At 35.8% G+C, this 20846-nt stretch overlaps 1 protein-coding gene across 26 annotated transcripts in view; it reads left to right on the top strand.

Moving 5' to 3' along the window:
- ABI3BP (ABI family member 3 binding protein) overlaps positions 1–20846 on the top strand; it is a 167394-nt gene that overhangs the window by 22875 nt on the left and 123673 nt on the right. For all 26 annotated transcript variants that reach the window (XM_086762305.1, XM_086762112.1, XM_086762220.1 and 23 more), the window contains exons 2-4: positions 1264–1443; positions 12361–12429; positions 14933–15065. In XM_086762305.1, the coding sequence (XP_086618431.1) occupies positions 1264–1443; positions 12361–12429; positions 14933–15065 (382 nt within the window). The remainder of the gene's footprint in view (positions 1–1263; positions 1444–12360; positions 12430–14932; positions 15066–20846) is intronic.

Raw genomic sequence — 20846 nt, 5'->3', positions numbered from 1 at the left:
AGAGAATCAATATATACTTGTCTAAAGAAACTTTGAATATCAGTCTACAATTATTGAGAGAGAAAGAGAAAGGAAGAAAGGAAGGGAGCTAAAATGAGAGAGAAAGAAAAAAAAGAAAAAGAAATTCTACCCTGTTTTTCAATGACAGGTCATATATCTCTGTTCTTCAGGATTTTGCTCCTGCAGTAAAATGATTTTGTGCAAATTTGTATTTTTTCCTGAGAAGTTAATTTCAGCCCTCATGATTGCAGAAATCCTTGAAAATCTTTTGGGAATAAAAATTTGTATTTTGAAAATGAGAAGAGAAATAATAATCCAAAATGCACTACTCTAGTGCTAGTGTCATAAATCTGGGGAAAAGTTATTACTATTTTTAAAGCATTGGCATTCAACAGTTCTGAAAATATGATAAGCTTAACAGTGACAAGACAATATTACAATTATAAGTACCAAGGAAGGAAAAGCCAATCCTCGCTTACCCCACGATGAGAAGATGAAACACCTTCTTGTAGCCTAAAAAAAAAAATTTGATTATTCTGTTATGAAGTCATCCTGTGTTGTTATAAGTTAAATATTTGTAGATAGATATACAAGATATTTCTTGTTTTATGTGCTGCTCCCCTGGAAAGCATAAAAACAAATGTTTTAAAAAAAGTTTCTTGGTAATTTTGAGTAAAGTATGTGTCTTAGGTGTCCTAGTGTTGTTCCAACTAGAAGATTACATTTCCAGCCCAACATAGCAAAAAAAAAAAAAAAAAACAGTTGTAGCATTTTTATTTGGATCTAGTTACTATTTATCCTCTACCCTAATTTTGCAGTGTGATTAACTTAATGTTAAAACTTTTAAGACTTCATAATTTTTACTAACAAGCCAAAACCAAAATCATATTGCAAGTTTTCCACCTATGGGTCCTATAGATGACTAGTACTACTATAACTCCGCATTTAAGGGAAAAATATTTGCATTTTTTCCAGTTACTTCATACACTTTTCTACTACTGCAATTATAGAAGATGTTATAGCTGGTGATAATACTAAAATAATGGAAAAACAGACATGCTGGAAACCACAATTTTGCATGACTGCTTTCTTTTCTAAATACACTTATTTTCCAGGAGACTCCACCTTTAAGCAATTGTTCTGTTGCTTGCAACTAGCAAATTAAACCACCATATATTGTTACATTGTCATATTCCATTACTGAATATATGATTACAAGATAATACATTCTGATCTTCTCTTTTTTTTTTACTCTTTCCCCAGTGAAAAGGCAGAGTCTGAAAGTTCAGATCAATGCAACAGATGACACCGTTTGCATGAGGTATCTTCGACCAAGTCAAAACACCAAATTAGAAGGTTTTGTCCTGGGTTATGGAAGCAACTTCTTTTCTAACCAGTACATTCCTTTTCCTGCTGAAGGAAAAACCTACATAACAGAACTTGGTAAGGTGTATTTGCTTTTCATGCTACTGTTGTCATGAATTGTGGGAAGAGAGTGAGGAGCATATGAACCTTTGGGTTTCTTAATTTTTGTTTTTATTGGGTTGTTAGTCAGGGTTTCTTTGTGTTTGTTTAAGGTTGCCTTGAAGAATTTCAGATGAAAGTGGAATTAGGAGCTCCTTCACAGAGAGCAAATGGTTCTTATAGTTTGGAAGAGTTTGCTACTGGTATTTGTTTTGAGGATTTTCATTGTACTGAGAGATTGTACTACACTGACCATATTACAGATCAAATGGGATGATTTGCCTAAAGTTGCAGTTATAAAGTACAATACAAGGGCGATGTGCATGGCTTTAACAAACAGTACAAGAAGCAGCGAAACAGTTTTGAGAACTGTGTCATTGATTCCCTTTACTAGAAATGTCCATATCAAAATGGTACCTTTTCTGGCAGGGGCTTATTCCATTTCTACATGTTAGTGAATAACCTATAACTTCTATGTCAGCAGTTATGGATGGAATTCCATGACCTGTTTTATGGAAGGCATTAAACCACATCGAGAATGTTATATGCTGTTGCCTGGGATAGGGAGGAAGAAGGGAATTTGGTTGTCCCTTTGACTTAGGGTTATGTCAGTATGGGCAGCATAGTGAAACAGTAGAACTAGATTAGTTAGAATTGTCTGAGAAATTAATAAAACATTGACTTATCTCAATTAGACCTTTTAAGAAATCTGTTCCATCTCTGAGGATTTTCTTGTTGCTTTCTTTAATATTTTCTAGCCTGAAATGAATCTGGATTATCCTCATCCTTGTAATGCAGTGATGTTAGTGTAAAACAAGGGGGAAGAAAGCATGCATAAGCATAGAAGTAATAAGTGCCATCTTTTTGATGTGGTCAGTTAAAGCAATTCCGGGAGTCTGCTCCAGGCTGAAAACTGGAGAATAAAAAATAAAAAAATAAGATGTTGACACAGAATAATTAAGATATTAGGGACTTTAATTAGATCGTTGTGGCAAAGGTTGACTTTTTCCTTTTTGTGAGTTGGCGCTCCTGGGATCTCTCGATTATTCTACCACCAGTCCGGTGTTCAGGTTTATAAATGTCACTTAAGCTGTGTCTGTTTTATATGATTTATCCCAGTGTGTAACTTTTGAATCAGTTTACTAAGAATGGTGTACAGGATTTTCTGTAGAATACTGTGAGCTGGGTGTAAGTAATATCTGCGTAGCTGTATTGTGTGAGTACTGAGGATTAATATTTTTCAGGTACACTGAGATCCTTCGAAAGAGGAAAAAGTACTTAATGTAATGTCGTGTGTAGATAATTTGCACTTCATATTTAATAGCAGCTTAAATATCTGATACTTTGTGAAACTATATGAAAACAGAAAGCTGAATGTCACCTGGAACATATGGGATTTTGATATTTTGTACGTTAACATTTTAACATCAATAGCTAATAGCTGGAAACTGTAGACACCTTCCTTTAGTTCTGTAGTGCACCAGAGTGCTAGCCACATGCGTATTCATTAAAGCTTACCGTTAAGCAATCAAAATCTTGTAGTAACGAACGCAGAAGACGAGAAACCCTATGATGCATACAGCCTGTAACGAAACGAACACATTTTCTCTAGTGTTCTTGGAGAGGGAAAAGCACAAGTGTTGGGGAATACTCTCCTTCTCTTTTTTTTTTTTTTTTATTATTTTAGAGGAGAGTAACGTTTTGAATTTGAACTCATTTATGAGTTTACTCTATCAGTTTACTAGTGACAATGAATCTGTAATTGTGACTTCTGAGTGTCCAGTAACTGAAAATGCAATGTGCAATATAATATAGGTATAAAGACTAACATTTCCAACTTTAAGAAGATGTCATCTTTGACAGGACAGTAATGAAAGAAGCTAATAGCAATATGTACTTCAAGTTGCAAGCACTTACTTAAAGGGCAATTAGCAGTACGTTTATTGAAGCTTTTAGTTAAGAGATTTAGGGTTAGATTATATGCTTTGTGGACTTGTTTATTGGAGTTTGGAAGCAGAGAGTACATCATCTTTCCCATTTCGTTAATATTAAACACCATATTAAACTGCAGCTTTGACTGTACTTTCCAAGTGTGTGCAGAACACAAGCTGAAGCAAGAAACATCAGTTGTGCTTTTGGCTCAATACTTTATTTTAGAGTAACTTGTGTGACAGAGGCGAAGAGAAGACAGTGGTGATTGCTAGCACTCCCCACAGTTTCAGGGACCGGCTGCTGGCACAAACTGGAGGAACTGCAGAACAGTTCTTAGTTTTAGGAACAATCATTGGGTTTTATTCTGGCAGCCAAAGAACTCAGACCAGCACACACTTTATGTGGGTGTTAGAAAAAAAATAAGATATTTTAGATGGACAATAAAAATACTCTCAAGATGGTTTGTATCTTTGGAAACTCCCTAGACTCTGTTGCTGAAAAATTTTACATTATCTTTGTACTCCTAGTACATCTCATATGTGATGAAGTTGACCTACTATGTTATCTTCATATTTAAACAATAAATATTTAAAATTTCACACTAAAAATTATCTATTCCGCTTTCTAGATATTCTAGTGACTCAAGTGCCACTGTACACATTGCAAAAGGTCTTCAGTGGGTTCCACGCATTTTTCCACAATCAGAACAGCTAGGTTTATACAAAAAATACTCACATTCACCCTGAGATCTCCTTCTTGGTCCTTTCATGGTTTGGCTTATCTGACTCCTACAGAAAACTGATGAACTTTACAGGCTGCCCTGAACAATGATTGGTTCTGGTTTTTACTGAACAGAACGTGGAGGGAGTGATTCCCAAATGTGAAAAGACATTGTGGCCTATTTAGACCAAGAGTAATACAATTTAATGCTGCCTCCTCTGTCACTTGTAGTGGTTCATGGAAAGAGAATACCTTTCCCAATAAATTTAGGGACTTTGATCACAATCTTAAATTGGTTTGACAGCTGAAATGTAAAGATTAGAAATGGAGATTTAATGGCATTTTTTAGCTCCTAAAATATGTGTTTTCCCAATGGATTAAGGAACATTGCTTTAGAATATAACCTCCTGGGGGAGTGACTAGATCCAGGAGAATGGAATCTCTGTATCTAGACAAAAGCAGAACTTGTCCTAGTAGTATTGAAATTGTCAATTCCATGAAGATTTGTAAGTGAAAATGCTACAGATATGCAATCAACTGTAGACTCGACTCAAAGGAAAAAAAAAATTCATTAATTTAGTAGTTAGGCCAATGTAAGAAAACGTACAGACTTTGCATATAAATGTCATGATTCTCTCCCTAAAATGCATCAATCCTTTAAACTGTCCTTTGTCCTTTCTAACAAACATTATAGGTCTACACAGCAGCATTAAGTGCCTTGCAGACATTTTCTTGATTTTATTAATGCCTGATTTTATATAAGAAGCAGCATAACCACTATTCTATTTGGGATAATTGTCCCCAACTGGAACTGGAGTATAGGGAACAAAGCAATTACTAACTTTTTTTTTTAATAGATGACACAATATCCACAAGGATATATATATACCTCTAAGGCTTGTGACTTCCATATTTCCAACCCTGTCACTGTTTATTAAGATGAAAACTATTGTCAGGTTTTCTGCTGAGTCATACACCTCTTAAGACCCTGTTAACAACAAATTTGAAGTCAGCAGATTTATTAATTTTATGTGTATATGTGCATGAATTTTAAAAGAAATAATAAAGATGTGATCTTTCCTAGGATTTCCAGGAGAGATATATGGCTTTGTAGAAAGTGTGACATTTCCCTACATTTCATCCATTAAAATATTCAGCACCTCACTGCAGTGATTCTTATCTTAAAGTATTTGTTTTCCTTTCTTTTGCAACTAAAATAATAACCAAACCAGCAATTGTGTAACATTATCCATGAATCGGGAACTGCCTGCAGAGGGCGTGTACAAAGAGAAAAGAGTTCTTTGGGTTTCCTGAACTCGAAATGAGCTCTCGTACTGGCAACAAACTCTTGAGCAGCTTCATGCATTGCTAGATAGATGAATTTGAATCACAGTGAAGGGTAAATGGCAAGGGTGAGGCAGCATCAAAGTTTTGTTCAAAGAGATATACCTCTTTATCAGGATACAAGACACGTTTTGCGCTGAGTGTACTTTATGAGCTTACATGACAGTAAGCAACATTATTATTGCTCATGGAAGGTATTGAGACTGTGTCAAAATATATCAAAATGTAAATTTGGCTAGACTAATAAATAAGGTGAATAGATCCATCCAAAAGTTCTGAGCTTGACTTAACACTTTACCTAAATCTGTTCAGTCTGTATGACTCATAAAGAAAGAGTATTTCCTTGAGGAACTTATGCTTATTTTTTCTGACTTGGTTAGGAAGATTGCAAGTCAGCCTCCTTGAATTTGTTGACGCTGTTGGAGGAAGGAAAAAAAAATTGTGGAGGGGAGGCAGGTAAATTTTGTAAGAAAGAAAAGCAATTAGCTAACAGCGTGAACAAAATCAATTTCCTTTTCAGTTTCTAAAACTAGCTCAGAGTTGGACCATGCTTTGGCCTTTCCTTTACCTCAAGAGGATTGTATAGTTTAAGAGGAAAATGTAATGGCAATCCTACTTTAGGACAACCGTAATAAGTGATGGGTGAATTTTGTATATATATTTAGGGAAGAATTCTAGTACTACCCTGAAACATTTTAAAAACTGTAATTCAAGGATGTGTGCTGGAGCAGTGCTTGATCTTGCTGTGCAGCTTCTTAAATCTAATCAATTTCCAGAAACGTGCAGATGTATCAACCACATGGTTTTCAAGATGCAAAATAATGTGAATGTTCAGAAGTATGTGGCTTCCTAATAACTTACCAAAAAATAGATTCTTATTTCTAATGTTAGCTGAGCCTAGTGTGTTGGAGAGGTCAACAGCTGCACCTTCAGCTAGGAAAGTGCACTTACTGACCAGCAGCAATTTCATTCACACTAGCACCTTTGTGCCCCCTTCTCTATCTTTTCCCATGCTCGTTACCCCAAAATACTTTTGATCATTCCCTTTGGCCTTTGCCCTTAACAACATCCCATAGTAAGTCTTTAGCAACTCCTAAAATCAGATTAGGGAATTGCGATTCAAAGCTAAAAAATACTTTGTTTTTATTTCTGAATCTGCTTGTCATAGTTCAGCCCTGATCGGGACCAGACTACGCAGTCTCTGTCACTTCCCCCACCCTCCGAGAGAATAGGGGGAGATAATATAAGAAAAATGGCTCAAGATTCGAGATAAGGACAGGGAGAAATCCTTAAAATTACTGTTACGGGCAAAACAGACTTGACTTGGGGAAAACTATTCATTTATTACTAAAAACAAAGCAATATAATGAGACAGAGAATGAGATAACCTCCCCCCACCTCTCCCTCTTCCCGGGCTTAACATTATCTCTACCACCTTCCCCGCCCCGAGCGACACAGGGGGAAGAGGGAATGGGGGTTGCAGTCAGTTCATCACACATTGTTTTATGTCGCTGCTTCATGGTCGGGAGAAGAACTCCTCGCATTCCTCCCCTGCTCCATCATGGGGTCCCTCCCATGGGCTGCAGTCCTTCGTGAAACTGCTGGGGCGTGGGTCATCTCTTCCACGGGGTGCAGTCCCTCCAGAACAGCTGCCCCAGCGGGCCCTCCACAGGCCACAGCTTCCTTCAGGCACCCGCCTGCCCCGATGTGGGGTCCTCCACAGGCTGCAGGTGGATCTCTGCCCCTCCGTTGACCTCCATGGGCTGCAGGGGGACAATCTGCTCCACCATGGGCTGCACCACGGGCTGCAGGGGAATCTCTGCTGGGAGCAGTGTTACTCTTCCCCTTCCTTCTTCACTGACCTTGGTGTCTGCAGCCGTTTCTCTCACAAGAAATTCTTCACAGTCAGGCTCAGGCAGACACCTCTCAGGTTCTCTTCACATCTCCTCTCCACTTCTTGCAGCCAGGCCGGGCCGAGTCGGGCCCAGTTGACTGCCTGGCAGGAGGCCAGAGGGTGAGGCCTGCAAGGCACCTGTTAAGGTGGATAATAGAAGGGTTTTTTTTTTTCTTTTCATAATTTTGTATAATTAATATTACAGAATCTTAGTAAAACAGTTGTTTTTTTTTCTTTTGTAATGACACCAAAGTGCTGGTTTACTTCTGTGCAAGTTTGCAGACTTTAAAAAATTTCTTCTGTGATGTGTTTTAGACATACCTGTACATGTAGTGTGTGTGTCTTCTAGGCTGTCTGGATGAAAAAATACTGAGCAATTGAAGGAGTTCAGAAAGCCATTTCTTCTAATTGGTGATGGTTCAAAGCTACAGTAGTCTTGATGTTTAAAAGCTAAACCAAAATGACAGAATGCTTCTGTCTAATATTTTTGAGAAGTGGGAGGAAAGGGAGTAAGAATATGTACTGAATCCATGTGCATGTATCTACATACAGTACAAATGCTGTTGCTTTGCAAGTACTGGTACCTCAGGTGTGTGACTAGTCTTCCCTCTTGCTTCAAAAATTGTTTGATTAGGTGTACGTGCCTGCAGGAGTGTCATGCTTCGGTCCAAAGTGGCATTGCTTTATTCAGCTGTGAATATTTAAACTTGAAAGAGCAATTCTGATGTGTTGGTGCCTCTCAACTGAATTGTCAAAACAACCCATGTTTGGGGAATTACAAAACTAAGAATTAGGCATGGATTTGTTGACTAGCACTTTTCTGGTACATCTGGGAATTTTCCTGTAGCACTTTGGCTAAAGAATTGAAGCCTTAATAAAGGGGGCTAGGCAGTAACAGGTCCAAACAAGTGGATTTATTTTGTTAATCTTATGGTAGCAGCTCTTCAAGAATGTGTCAAACAACAAGGAACCGTTAAGATTTTCATAGCAAATTTGCAAATCTGTTTCAAACTGAACTTGTGGAAGTTTGCCTTGTTCCATAGGGATCTTTCATTCATGAGATTCTGGATCCTTACAAGATGAGACAGACAGATCTGTATCTTGCATCTGTACCATCTGTATCTCTGTTATATACTGATGTACATTGATGTGATTTCTGGGGGCAGATGCTGGATTCGTGGATCTGTGTCCAGATATCTGAACATTAACCTTAATTAGGTAACAACCATTTTCTTACTAAACACAGTTCATGCAAAATAAGAAATATTCAGCTGTAAACAGGATTGTCTATACTTGGTGATTTGATTTGCTTTTACCTGAGGTCATTGCTTTATTTTAGAAATTCACTTCTCTTTTAAAATGTATTTCAGTGTTAATAGTTGATCTATTCTGTGAATCATAATGACAGTCAGAACCCCATAATTTTATGGGTCTGATGGTCACCTTTCTGCTGCCTACTTCTTATTTCAGCAGTCAATTTAATTTGTCCCTTAAGCATTAAGATGAAGTAGCACAAGCTAAATTATGGTTTTATTTAAGTTTTGCTATTTCACTTTTTTCTTTTTCTCCTCCTATGTTACTCACTTCTCCCCAGGATTCCTGCTTCTGATAAACACGGATCAGTAGACTAGATTATGCATGTATAGGTATCACAAAAGACCAAAAATGTTCCTAAATAGTTCTTGCAGCTTGGTAGAATTTAATACATGGGTCAGGCAATGTTTTAAGCCTCTGACAATAAATTGAGTTGTAGTAGCATCAGATAATTTCCGTGTTGTGATGATGACTGATACATGTATTTCTCAGCAAGAGGACTGAATCAGTATGAAAACTCAGTGGTCTTCTGAACTTTCTAAGAGAAATGTTAAACTGCTGTGGAAGACTAAGAACGAACTCTAAACCTGAAACTTCTAAACCTGAAACAGGGCTTGTTATGAGATTAAGCAAGCTGTCTACCTTTCTTGGTTTCAGTTTCCTTGGATATAGAATGTATGTCTTTCCAGAATAGAAGCATTTCAAGGCCTATGTTCTTCAGTCTGTGCATAATGCTTTGATACTGGGCATCAAACAGATGAATTTAAGTTAAACTGCAGTTGCTGTAATCTTAAAACCTATATAGTAGCGTGGGTGGTTCTGCTCTGGAATGGCAAATCGTATTGCTAAATTAAGATGTGTTTTTAGTCGAGTTAAGAACAGAATTTTAGTGTTGTAATCCAGGTACTGATAATTTCAAATTCTGATTTTAGTTACAATAATAGTGTCTTAAATTCAGTGGTTCTACACCAGACAAGTGGTATTTTTTACACCTGCCTGTTCTATAGCAGAGTGCTCACAACATCTAGTCATAGACTGTTTTCCTAAATACTTCCTATTATAGATTGTATTATAATCAGAAGAACTGTGAGTTCTCTGGGAAATGAGGATATGTTGTATTCCTTATTAAGGCAACATTTGCTAAATCCACAAAAAAGCTTAATGAGCAGCACCCAACAGAAAATATTCCTGCTGAGAGCACTTTGTTACAGAGCAAAAACACCTGTTAGAGCTAATTGTTCCTGATAAATACCAGGTTTTGAGCTCTGAGATGTGCATAGAGACATTTACAGTCTTTGTTTATTACTACATTTTCTAAGAGATAATCTATTTCTGTATTGCTACACATGTCCTTTCAGACATTCCCAGGTGTTTGCACAGATCACAGAAGAACTCTGTGCTGCCCTAAATATTAAAAAAAAACATTTGTTTTTGGAAATTAAGATATATTTGCACTTTGAGGTTGCTCTTTCTTTTTAACTAGTTCTTATTTCCACACTGCTTTGAGCAGCTGTTTTCAATGCTCATATTAGTTATGTTTATATTGGGTGCAGTTGAAACCCATTTAAAAACAATAATTAAACAATTAAAGTACACCAATAGTATGGCTTTCCAGTGACTTAAATGCACAGAATCAATGAAGTTAAGTTAAAGTAGTTTTTCTCACACTGGTACAGCCTTTTAAGTAGCACAGCCAGCTTTTGGTTTATTTAGTACTGGTTTTCCTTCCTCTCTTCTTACAGAAATCTGGATGTAAGAGAAAACAGAATGGTTTCTCAGTGATTCTGTTTAACTGGTAGACTTCCAGGTATCTGTTACACTGAGATACGGAGGAAATTCTATCTCTTATCAGCACATACTGATTTAGATAAAAACGTATCTAACCTAGAATAAGAATTTTACATAGAGTAATCCTTTCGTAAAAAACCTGTAGCTAAAGTAGTTTTGATCAGTTTATGGCGAGCCAAATTCTGCCTATGGATATCTCTTTGAAGCTCCTATGACTTCTTGTCTTGTGTTGCTGTTCAGTGAGAATAGAATGTGGGTCTGAATAATCAAGAAGGGCAGACATCTCTGACATTTGATGTCATGAGTAAGGGAAAATCTTCTTTCTGAAGGTGAATTCCCCAAGCTAAAATCACCATCTCAGCATTGTTTTAATCAAAGGATTTATTATGTTAAGCTGCAGGGTGCAATTATCTGCCTTCCCCAGCCAGACACATTAATATATCTGAAATTGTGGCCTCTTACCATGTGTGCTTGTGTCATCCAAACTGCTTCAGATGTCTCTGAAATGTGTTAGGCTGTGTAAAACTTGGTTTGCTTCGTTTCCTTATTTCCTATGAAGAGTAGTATTTCAGAAGTTTTCCAAGCTTGTTCACAACTGACTCAGCTAGCGATGACTCTGCATCCTTTAGAATGGCTGCAGTTCTTGTGTACGTGAAAGGAAACTTAAGCTCTCCAGATGAAATTGATGTGAAAGACAAAAATTATTGTCTTTGGAAGGGCTTTTCAATTTTTTTTTTTCTGTCTAATATGGTCTGTTCTGTTAGCTTTTTGAAATGAAGCATTTTAACCTTTAATGGGAAGTAGCACAGAAAAGTTTGAACTGAAGTTAAGATGGAGAGTCTTTCCTGTAAAGATTTAAATAATATTTCACAAAGGTTCGGTTTTTCCGGGAGAAAATGCGTAGGGGTTAAAATTAAAAGAAATGTCAATTTCAGAAAGTCTGGAAAATACAATTAGTCTCTGAGATTAATTTATTGAATAAGAAAATCACTTAAACTGTTTCTGTCCTGTTGCATGCAACATTATTTCTACTGTAACAGTACCCAGTGATTCCAGTCAAAGTCACAGCCCTTTGTGAGTTTTACACAAATATTAGTCTCCTGCTCTTAAATGTTAGTAATAACTTTGCTATCATAAAGAGTATTCAAAACTGTCAAAGCACTTAATAGGTAAAGCTCATAATAAGTCTCAGGAAAAAATATATAAAACTAATTATAAAACAAGCCAATAACCCATGTGGAGATTGTCTTAAGCATGTCTGACATTGTGTTGTTTCCTGCAACCAGATGATCATGTCAATCTTGAATGATTTAGTATCAGTGTTATGGGGTATGAGCTCCTAAATGGTCAATACATTTTGTTTATTCTTTTCAGAATAGATCAGCTCTTTACTGAGAAACTGCTTCAACAGGAAAACTAAGGTGTATAGCCTGAAGCAGAATATAGAAAATATTGTAGGAATACAATACTCTTCTGTTAGGAGAGTAGATATCTCTGGTTGTACTCTTCAGGCTTTGCTCTTATTACTTTGCCTGTTTTACTTTTCTGTTTTGCTGTCACCTCTTCCTCTTAATCTGCATTTTCATTCCCTTTCCCTTTCCCAGTTAATGTTTGTGTTGAAATGTTACCTGTGTATCCTGCTACGTTCACTGGTTTGTTCTGTCCCAGTCAAAAAGAATTGCCAAATCTTTTGTGCATGAGTGTATTATTTTTCTTAATGGCTAGAGTATTTTTGAATGACTGGTGAATAAACCTTAAAGCAAACATGCCTAAAGATCATAAAGATTGGATAACATGTCAAGCTATATTCACTGAATATAGGACTTTTTCTTATTAATTATAGGTTAATCCCTTTGTCAGATAAATAGCATGTCTGTATTAACTGCCACTTTCTTCATTTACAGATGCAGAGCCACGGTATTTGGTTTCAGTAAGACCAGCACGTGTTTCAAATAACAAGAAATCTTGTTCAGGTATTTTACCATTACTGCATCTCTTTCTTAAAGTAGTTGAAGGAAGACAGAATCTTTTACTGGGTTTCTCTGAAAAGATATTTGTAAATGTACATGTTTTCTAATTCCTAGTAACTACTTGGGATTAATTTCTTCATGCTCTTGGCCAGATGTAAAACAGTATGTCTGGAAAGATTTTGAGAAGTTCTTTGCTTTTCAGATGCAACATATACATACATATATATATGTGTATAAACACAAAACAAACAAAAAAAAGTGCCCAATGCATTATTTGGACATGATTAGATTTTGTATCTGTAGTCTACAGAAACTGATTTTTGGAACAAGTTTCAGATAACTGACTTTTCAGTCCAGTAGACAAAGGTGTAAGAGTAGTTATTGTTTAATGCTAGCTAGATATACAGAAAGTCTTTTTAGTAGTGAGAAGAGTTAAACTGGACAAATTACCAAGAATTGTGGTAGACCCCAAGTTGCTGCAATTTTAATTTTAGAAATGAAGGCTGGTTACATTTCTAGAAGAGACACTGTAATTCAAACTGTGATTAATATAGAGGAGTATTATGGTTTGCAATCGTATAGATCAACATAGATGATCACCAAGGTAATCCCTGGTTTTACAGTGTATAAATCATTGCAGTCTCTAACTGGGAACTCTTGGCATAGTAAGAGTCATAATCAAAATCATATGTAGGTCCTCCCAAAAACCAGTATGATTTCAAGTTATGTGAGAGCTTGTTTTTTTTTTTCCTTAAAACTCACATATTTTCCATGTTTTCTCAAAAAGTCATCAAGAAAGAGATTTTGCTATAGATAGCAAATTTGCCAGATAGTTTGGTGAATGACCAAGCTGTTTGTTTTAAGTGTTTCTTTTAAAATGGAGAAAGAGTATAGGAACTGGTCCAGAAAACAAGAAAATTACTTGGACATTTGCCCTTGTGGAAGTATTGTATGTTCCACAGCATTTCAAAGCATGTCATACTTCCTCTTAAGTGTAGAAAGTGGTTTTGTTTGTTTGTGGGGTTTTTGTGGCAACATATTAATCATAAATATAAAGTAAAACCCACATGGTTAATGTTTCTAAATGCACATATATACATTGGTTGAAAGTACAAATCAGACTTTCACTGGGGCTTGTTAGGTGAGGAGATATTAGAGTTCAAATGGCATGAAAAGAAAGTTAGTCAGATCTGTTTCACAACAGTGAAAAATATAACACTGAGATCAGTGGCTTATAAACTTTCAGGGAATTTGTGGTCACTTGTACATTTTGAGGAGGTACAGATCCTTTAGATTTTTGAAGTATGTGATGTAAAGAATATATGAATTTAATTAATCATCTTTCAAACACCAAAGGTTCTGCTTGGGATTGTAGCAGTCCACAAACTACAGGTTTGAAATAGTTGCTTTAGATCATTTCTTTATTTGCAACTATTAGCTTTTAATCTTTATTTAAAGAAAGTTCCTTGTCCATATGACAGTTGTGCTACTTAATTTAGAGCAAAGTTAAAGTTATCATGGAAAAGCTGAGCATTTTCAATGGAGTAGGTAGTTAAGAGAAAAAATGCAGACACCCAGATACAGACACCAACTTAGATCTCCCTACAGGTAAAAGTAAAACAACTTTTTTAGGTTTTATTTTACTTTTGATGTAGAATGTTGTAGAAAGTGTGGATTATCTATGGACATAACTACAGTGTCACTAAGAATCCTGCGAAGAAGTTACTATTTCAGTCACAAGCAAAAAGAGACTTCCTGAAGTCTGTGTAGCACCTATGATGCAGTCCAAGACAGCCAGATCTTTGAAGTTAATCTGCATATAGTTTGTTCTTATACTAAGCATGCCAAACTCACCCACTGTTCGTTTTCAAAAACTAGATTTAACTAGAAGATAGACTGAAAAAAAAAAGAGGAATAGCGAAAAGTTGTAATAAGACAAAATTGAAATGAAGTTTAGTAAACAAATCTCCCTCCTACTCACCAAATAATAGCAATAATTCCTTTAGGCTTACCCTGGATCTGCAAGTCTGAAAGTGAAGTCTTCCATTTTCTTCCTAGGTTGAAATACATACTGTAAAGGCCAGAAAGGACCTAAAACCCAGTCTTTTTGAGGCTTATGTGTCTGATACCTGGTTTCTACAGTAGTCTCTTAGTCTGTGCTTCTGCTGCCTGCTAACTGCGTCCTTCTTTCCTTTATGCCAACTTTGTTCTGCATTTCTTTCCTCTGCTCGTGCTCAGTTGGCTTCAGAGAACGTGCAGTCTCCCTTCCTTGCAGATGTTTCACTTGCCTTATTGAGATGCCAACAAACAGATCCCAGACACTCTGCTCCCTTTTTAAAATCATACTTTAGAAATGGTGACTGTGAAAAAGAGAGATAACAGTTGTACCTTTCCCTTCAAGTTTAGAAGAGAAGTGGGTCTTCATTTACTTTATTGTCCAACTGCAAAAACATAATGCAGGAGAGAGAAACTAACCTGTAAATGGACTTCTGTGTTTCTTACATAGGTCGGACCAAGACTCAAAAGCCTCTGCAGCTGGTAGTTGGCACTCTCACCCCAACCTCTGTGTTTCTCTCTTGGGGCATCCTAGTCAACCCTAAACATGACTGGACAGCAACAAGTAACTGTGCTAGTGACAGGTAACATAACAGAAAACTGTTTTCTATGATGATCGTGATTTACTTCAGTGTAGTTATTTGGTGTGGCTGAAATAAATTTGACAGTGGAAAATAAAAAGTTGGAAGAAATGGTTCTGAATGTGAAGCAAGTTTTCTCATTTACTTAAATTAATGCTTTGCAAGTCTTTACTTGTCTTGGGCGCAAATTTAGTCAGACATCTACATGCTGAAGTACTAATCTTGCCGTTTCACACTAGATCCTTTGTTCTTAAACCAATGGCCTTGGCTCTACCTTCATACCTGGATAAATTGAAAGAAACTTCGTAGGAAATAGATTGGTTTAAAGTTGGCCAAATAGAAGTGAAATAACTCTGTTGCTGTGCTATGGTAGGGTAATGATGTCTTGTTCAAAAGCTGTTTTATTTTTTTTTTGTGTATTTGGTCTTATCACTACACTGCTTCCCCGATATTGATACAGTAAAGCTTTCATTAGTTTTCTGTTGTAAGTAAAATATGATCTCTTCTACTATAACATGTTTGTTTTGCTGTAATTGTTTAATGAGTGGTACAGTAGGTGGGGAGCTCAGGAAGATTCACCAAGTAGCAATTTCAAGAGAAGTCATAGTGTTGGGTAACTTCTTAGTTAAATGCACCATTACATTTTAGGCAACTCTTGGCAGATGAATAAAATTCATCTGCTGTGATTATTGAAATTGTTAATACAGATGTTTTCCCTGTTCTGTCATTTTGGTGCTCTCTCTGCATTCTTCCTTTTGTGACAGAAATTTTTTTTTGTTTTCTTTTACATTCTGTGAAGTTCCATTCAACTCAGCAGTGTTTTGTAAAACCAAGAAGAACCTTTGTGCACCCATATTTGGGATCCGTCTACATCTGGTTTGCAATTGTCATCTTTTGGGGTTTTTTTTAATGCATCTTTGCATTCTTGAGAAGACTTTTTTTTCCTTATCTGTCTAATTTTTGTCTAATTTGTAGCTGTGTAATCTAAACTCGAATCTGCTTACTTTGGTGTTGATAATAAAACTCTAATTTATACCATTAAACTGGATATCAAACATAGATTATGTTAAAAAATCCCTCCCATGTAGCCAATATGGCCTTTTTCTTACTTCCCAAAAATTTTGGACTAACCCCTTTCAAGGTTCAAAAATTTCTCATGAACAAATTTGGATCTTCATCACCAACCAGAATTTCAAACACTATTGAAAAAAACAATGTTAATGTTTATTAGGAATTTTTTTCAGTAGAAATAAAAGTTGCTTTAGGATTGCATTTTACTGTCTCCATCAAGAAAAAAAGTGAATAGTTTCCTACAGTTAGAAATTGAAGAAATGAGCTGATCATGGAAGAGCCTGTAAAGTGTTCTGCCCACATAGTGGTTTTTGCACCGTTTTTACCATGGAAATTATCCTCTCTATGTGCTGTGTCAGCACCAAAGTTACAGCACCCATTGTGCAGTACGAAGGAAAAACACTTTAAACATACGTATCCTGTATGTATGGTATCCACGAAAATGCCTTTATCAGCTTTGTGTTTTCCTCTTCAGTAACTGAATATTCTTGTGGGGCATTCATTGACTCAAAGTTTGAACAAACTCTTTAACATAGTATGTAGTGTTTTCCACTTAGCGCAGTGCTAGTGATGTCTTGCTAGGTTTAGAAAATATTCTGTATGTTTTTACTCCAGTGTGAGAGACTTGCTTTTACCATGTCTTTATGTCAAGTAATGACACAATGTGTCAATGTCCCAGAACTTTTCTTTAGTTGTTGTTTATTCTACTTAGCTGATTCCTCTCAGGTGTTTACTTTTAATGTGCCCTCAATTTTAGTGAAATGTCAGTACTAAAGTACTACCTATGTATTTCCCTTTTGCATCCATAAAAGGACTTGCCTATAAGAGTTGTATTGTTCATTTTGATTTACAATCTCCTTGTAGTTCAACTCTAAAGATAAATTGACAGTCATGAGTAGCTGGTTTAAAAATACTTAGATCAAATTACAAACAGTCATATCAAAATATGGTTATGTACCAATAAGCAGATTTCTATTTTGCAAACAAACATAGCAATAAAGTTAATGAAGAAAAAAATACTTAAATTATGCTCTTCTTTTGTTTACCTTTACTGGATCATAATGCTTGTGATTTGTATAAATGATGAGAACAGTTCTCCACATGACCATGATGTGTATTTCTATACTTACAAGAAGAGATTGGATTCAAATATACTTCTAGTCAATGTATAGAAGAAAAACAATTAATTTATGATAATAATTTGAAGGGTAATTAATAATGTATTATAAGAAATAATTAGGAACTAGCCCATCCTTAGCAAGTTGGCATCATGTTAAAAGCATAAGACTTAAAATCAGATAACAGAATCATCAACATTTTTATCTATTGCAGGGGCAGTCTACTTCAGTTACTTGATCCTTTTTCATCTGGCGTGATCTCTTTACTCTGACATGTTGAAATGTCCTGTTATCATCCTCAAGATAGTTGTCCAGTGACTAACTTCTAATCTTTGACATTGGCAGCATGTGGTAATTATGACCTCTTAACTGAGTTCTGACAGTTAATATCCCACTAAGTTTTGAATTTGTAGTTCTGTATGACTTCAAATGAAGTCACTGTTCTCAGCCTCGGATTTTACCATCTCTGTATGGATGTTAGGGTTTTATACAAACATTGCATAATGTAAGTTAGTTGAATATAATGCTGACTCAGAAGATGAAAACCATATGGAACAGCATGGATCTGTTGGCCAAGATTCTCTCTAGTGTGAGTCTGACCTCAGGGGGATATTCCTTAGAAGATCAGGTTTTGTGAGCAAGTGAGTTTTGAATAAGAGATGTCAACTTCTCAAAGAACATTGGTATGTTTTATTGCTTGAGTGAAATTGTTACTTGCTTATTGAGGGCACATAGTGTTCTTCTGTACCTACAAAGTGTTTTTTAAGAAACTCTAATGAAGAATATGTTCCCATGCCATTTTTTTTGACAAACCATTCTTTGGTTGCTTATCTCTCTAGAGATTAAGGGCAAAAGCCAATAGAGTGCTACGTATTTCCTGTAAGATAACCCCAAACCCTAATTCCTTGTGGACGTAAAGATAATCACTGACATTTTTGTGGACCAAAGTTCTTTGTGGGGTCAAATTTTAAAGCTGGAAGTTGCTATCATCTCTGGTCAGAGCCTTAGCACTGGAATGAAAAACAAAATTACTCAAACCAGAAAACTCAAGCGATTAGTTTTATGTAATTAATGAAAACTAACTAACACCAGAAAGGTTCCACCAACAATGTAGAGTTAGTTTTCTCAGCATCTTCTGTTTTCTGACATCAGTACGAGGTAGCTGATGAGCGAGGATGGTAAAGTCATGAAAAGCTCCTGCATGGTCATGTTCAGTTCCTTTTTTCTATTCCCAAGAAAGTAGAGAGACTTGTTTCCTCTCTGCCTTTCAATGTTCAAATAACCATTAGCGGACTGTGGCTATGTTTAGTGTCCATTAAGGTCTGAAAAAGAGAGTATAGACTATTGTATGGACTTTTTTTTGTGTCTTTCCTTTGGTTAGAACAATTCCACAGCTCCCAAAAGGGAGAAGGGGGTCAGAAAATGCAGAGTTTGACCTTCAGATCTTTGAGAGGGGGAGCAGGGGGAAGGAATAGAGAATGTTTTTTCCCTGCAACTCAAAAACAGGGTTTCTAGGTAGAATACAATATTTTACTGTATCGAGTGGATTGTACTGAAAAAAAAAACTCACACTTTCAGATACATGTGAAATAGAAGTTTAAAACGTAAAAGTATGGGGTTTTTTTCATGAAATATATCTAAGCTAAGAATTTTGACAAATTCACGTTTATATTGTTTAAATTTTTTTTTGCCTGTGATTTAAATGTCCTAATATCATATTGGCAAGGAGTAGAGATTTTATTTTACCTAATTAGTGTCTCATGCTTTAAAAAAAAAGTAAGAATAATAAAGAGGGAGGGAAAAACAGAGAAGAATCTATACTTACTCTTTTATGTTGTACAGCACATAGAAGTAGAGTTTTTAAAACCCTAAATTCAGAAAGATATACTTGTGCCTATCTACAAATCTGTGTCATTATGCAGCTGCTAACTTAGTCGTATTTTGTGTTGCAAATGTCATAGAAAATGTATTTTAAACTTAGCAGAATTCCTTAATGAAAACATACTGCAGCAAATAAGCTTTTTGAGTTTCAGATGCTTTTGTGCTACTGCTCTGGGAATATATGGTAAAAGCTTGTTTACATGTGGAAGAATTTGTTGCTGGTCAGCCTCTCATTCCTTAGAAGATCTAACTCTTCATTTCAGTCATTCTGCTAAAAAATTTAAGTGAAAAGTGTGAATGTTAGTGACCATATAAAAGTGAAAACTAAATTAGAAAGGACTTGGCAAACTTAACCGGTAACCATCAGCAACATAATTCTTTCCATCTTTTTATATATGTCAGTGTCTGTTACTTTAAAGTAAACTTGGCAATAAAAAGGAAACAATATAATCAACTTCATGTGCCAATTTGAGAAACACTCAGTGTCTGAAAAATCATAGCTCAAACCATTTCTTTTATCACTTTCTAACACTAAATGAATGCTCTGCTTATAATGAAGTCTAACTATAACTAAAGTAAATATATGTGTATGTTAATAGTTTTTTTTTTAAAGTCTGGTTACATTTCTGTGCACAAAAGTGAAATAAGTTGTGTAATCTTTTATCTGTGGCAACACAAAATCACAGAGCAGGAATGTTCTTATATCTCCAAGGCTTAATTGTTTGTTTAGTGTTATATGTGACTAAAATAGTCATGATTAAATTGTTTGGAGTTTTGGTTTGGATCTGGTTCCAAATAGACCCATGATATTTATACAAACTGACCTAGTCTGGAAATCTCATAAAACCATCTGCCTTATAAGATTTCCAGTGTCTAACTGTTTGTGCCCAAGTGTTTGACTGTGCAAGCATTTTCTGGGAATCTGGCTGAAAAGAGATTTGGTTAGCAGTCAGAAAAATAGCACTGGAATTCTTGGCAATACCGTGTAATTCATACTGATATATGAAAACTTAATGTTTGGCCTATCCATCCCAGAATTTTTCTTCTCTTAGCAGCAAGTGAGATTGCCTTAATTTTAAAAGCAAAAACCCTGTGGGCTGCTGCTTTAAAATGGTCATTATATTTTGGTTTCTTGTGTAATAAAAAGGCTAGCTCTAAGATGAGAAAGAAAAAGTTTCGCTGTCTTGCATGTGGAGTTTAAAAAAACCAAACTATGTAAACTGAACATGGCAAAGATAGAAACATCCTTTTGTATCGGACTGATAATCTTTTACATAGACTTTGCAGGTATAGTAATCAGCACAGTGATGGGCCTATGGAGTAGTATTGTACTCTTGTGGCCTCCTTTAAATGATGAGATTGGTTTTGCTTTTTTAATTTCTGACATTATTTCATATTTTATGTGTATTATAGGTGGAGGCAGGTCAGAATATTAAAAAGGATACTTAAAGCTTGTTAATGTAGAGGGAGTTTCAAGAATGCAAACATTAAATATGTCATGGTGTTGCACGAATGCATATGGAGAGAGGCTGTCTTGGCAAATGTAGACTATATCTTTACTGGGGCTTGGGGGGGTTTTGTTTAGGTTTGCATTTTTTCTTTGCTTTATTACAACAATTAACTCTGAGTGGAACAGAACCCCTAACCTGCCTCTGACAACTTCTGTTTAAATTGTTGGAGTTTATTATTTGTTCAGTCGTCTAGTAAAAATGAA

This window comes from Chlamydotis macqueenii, chromosome 1 (assembly GCF_036417535.1).
Source record: "Chlamydotis macqueenii isolate bChlMac1 chromosome 1, bChlMac1.mat, whole genome shotgun sequence".
In the NCBI taxonomy this organism is placed as follows: domain Eukaryota; kingdom Metazoa; phylum Chordata; class Aves; order Otidiformes; family Otididae; genus Chlamydotis; species Chlamydotis macqueenii.
This window is presented reverse-complemented; position numbering and strand designations above follow the sequence as displayed.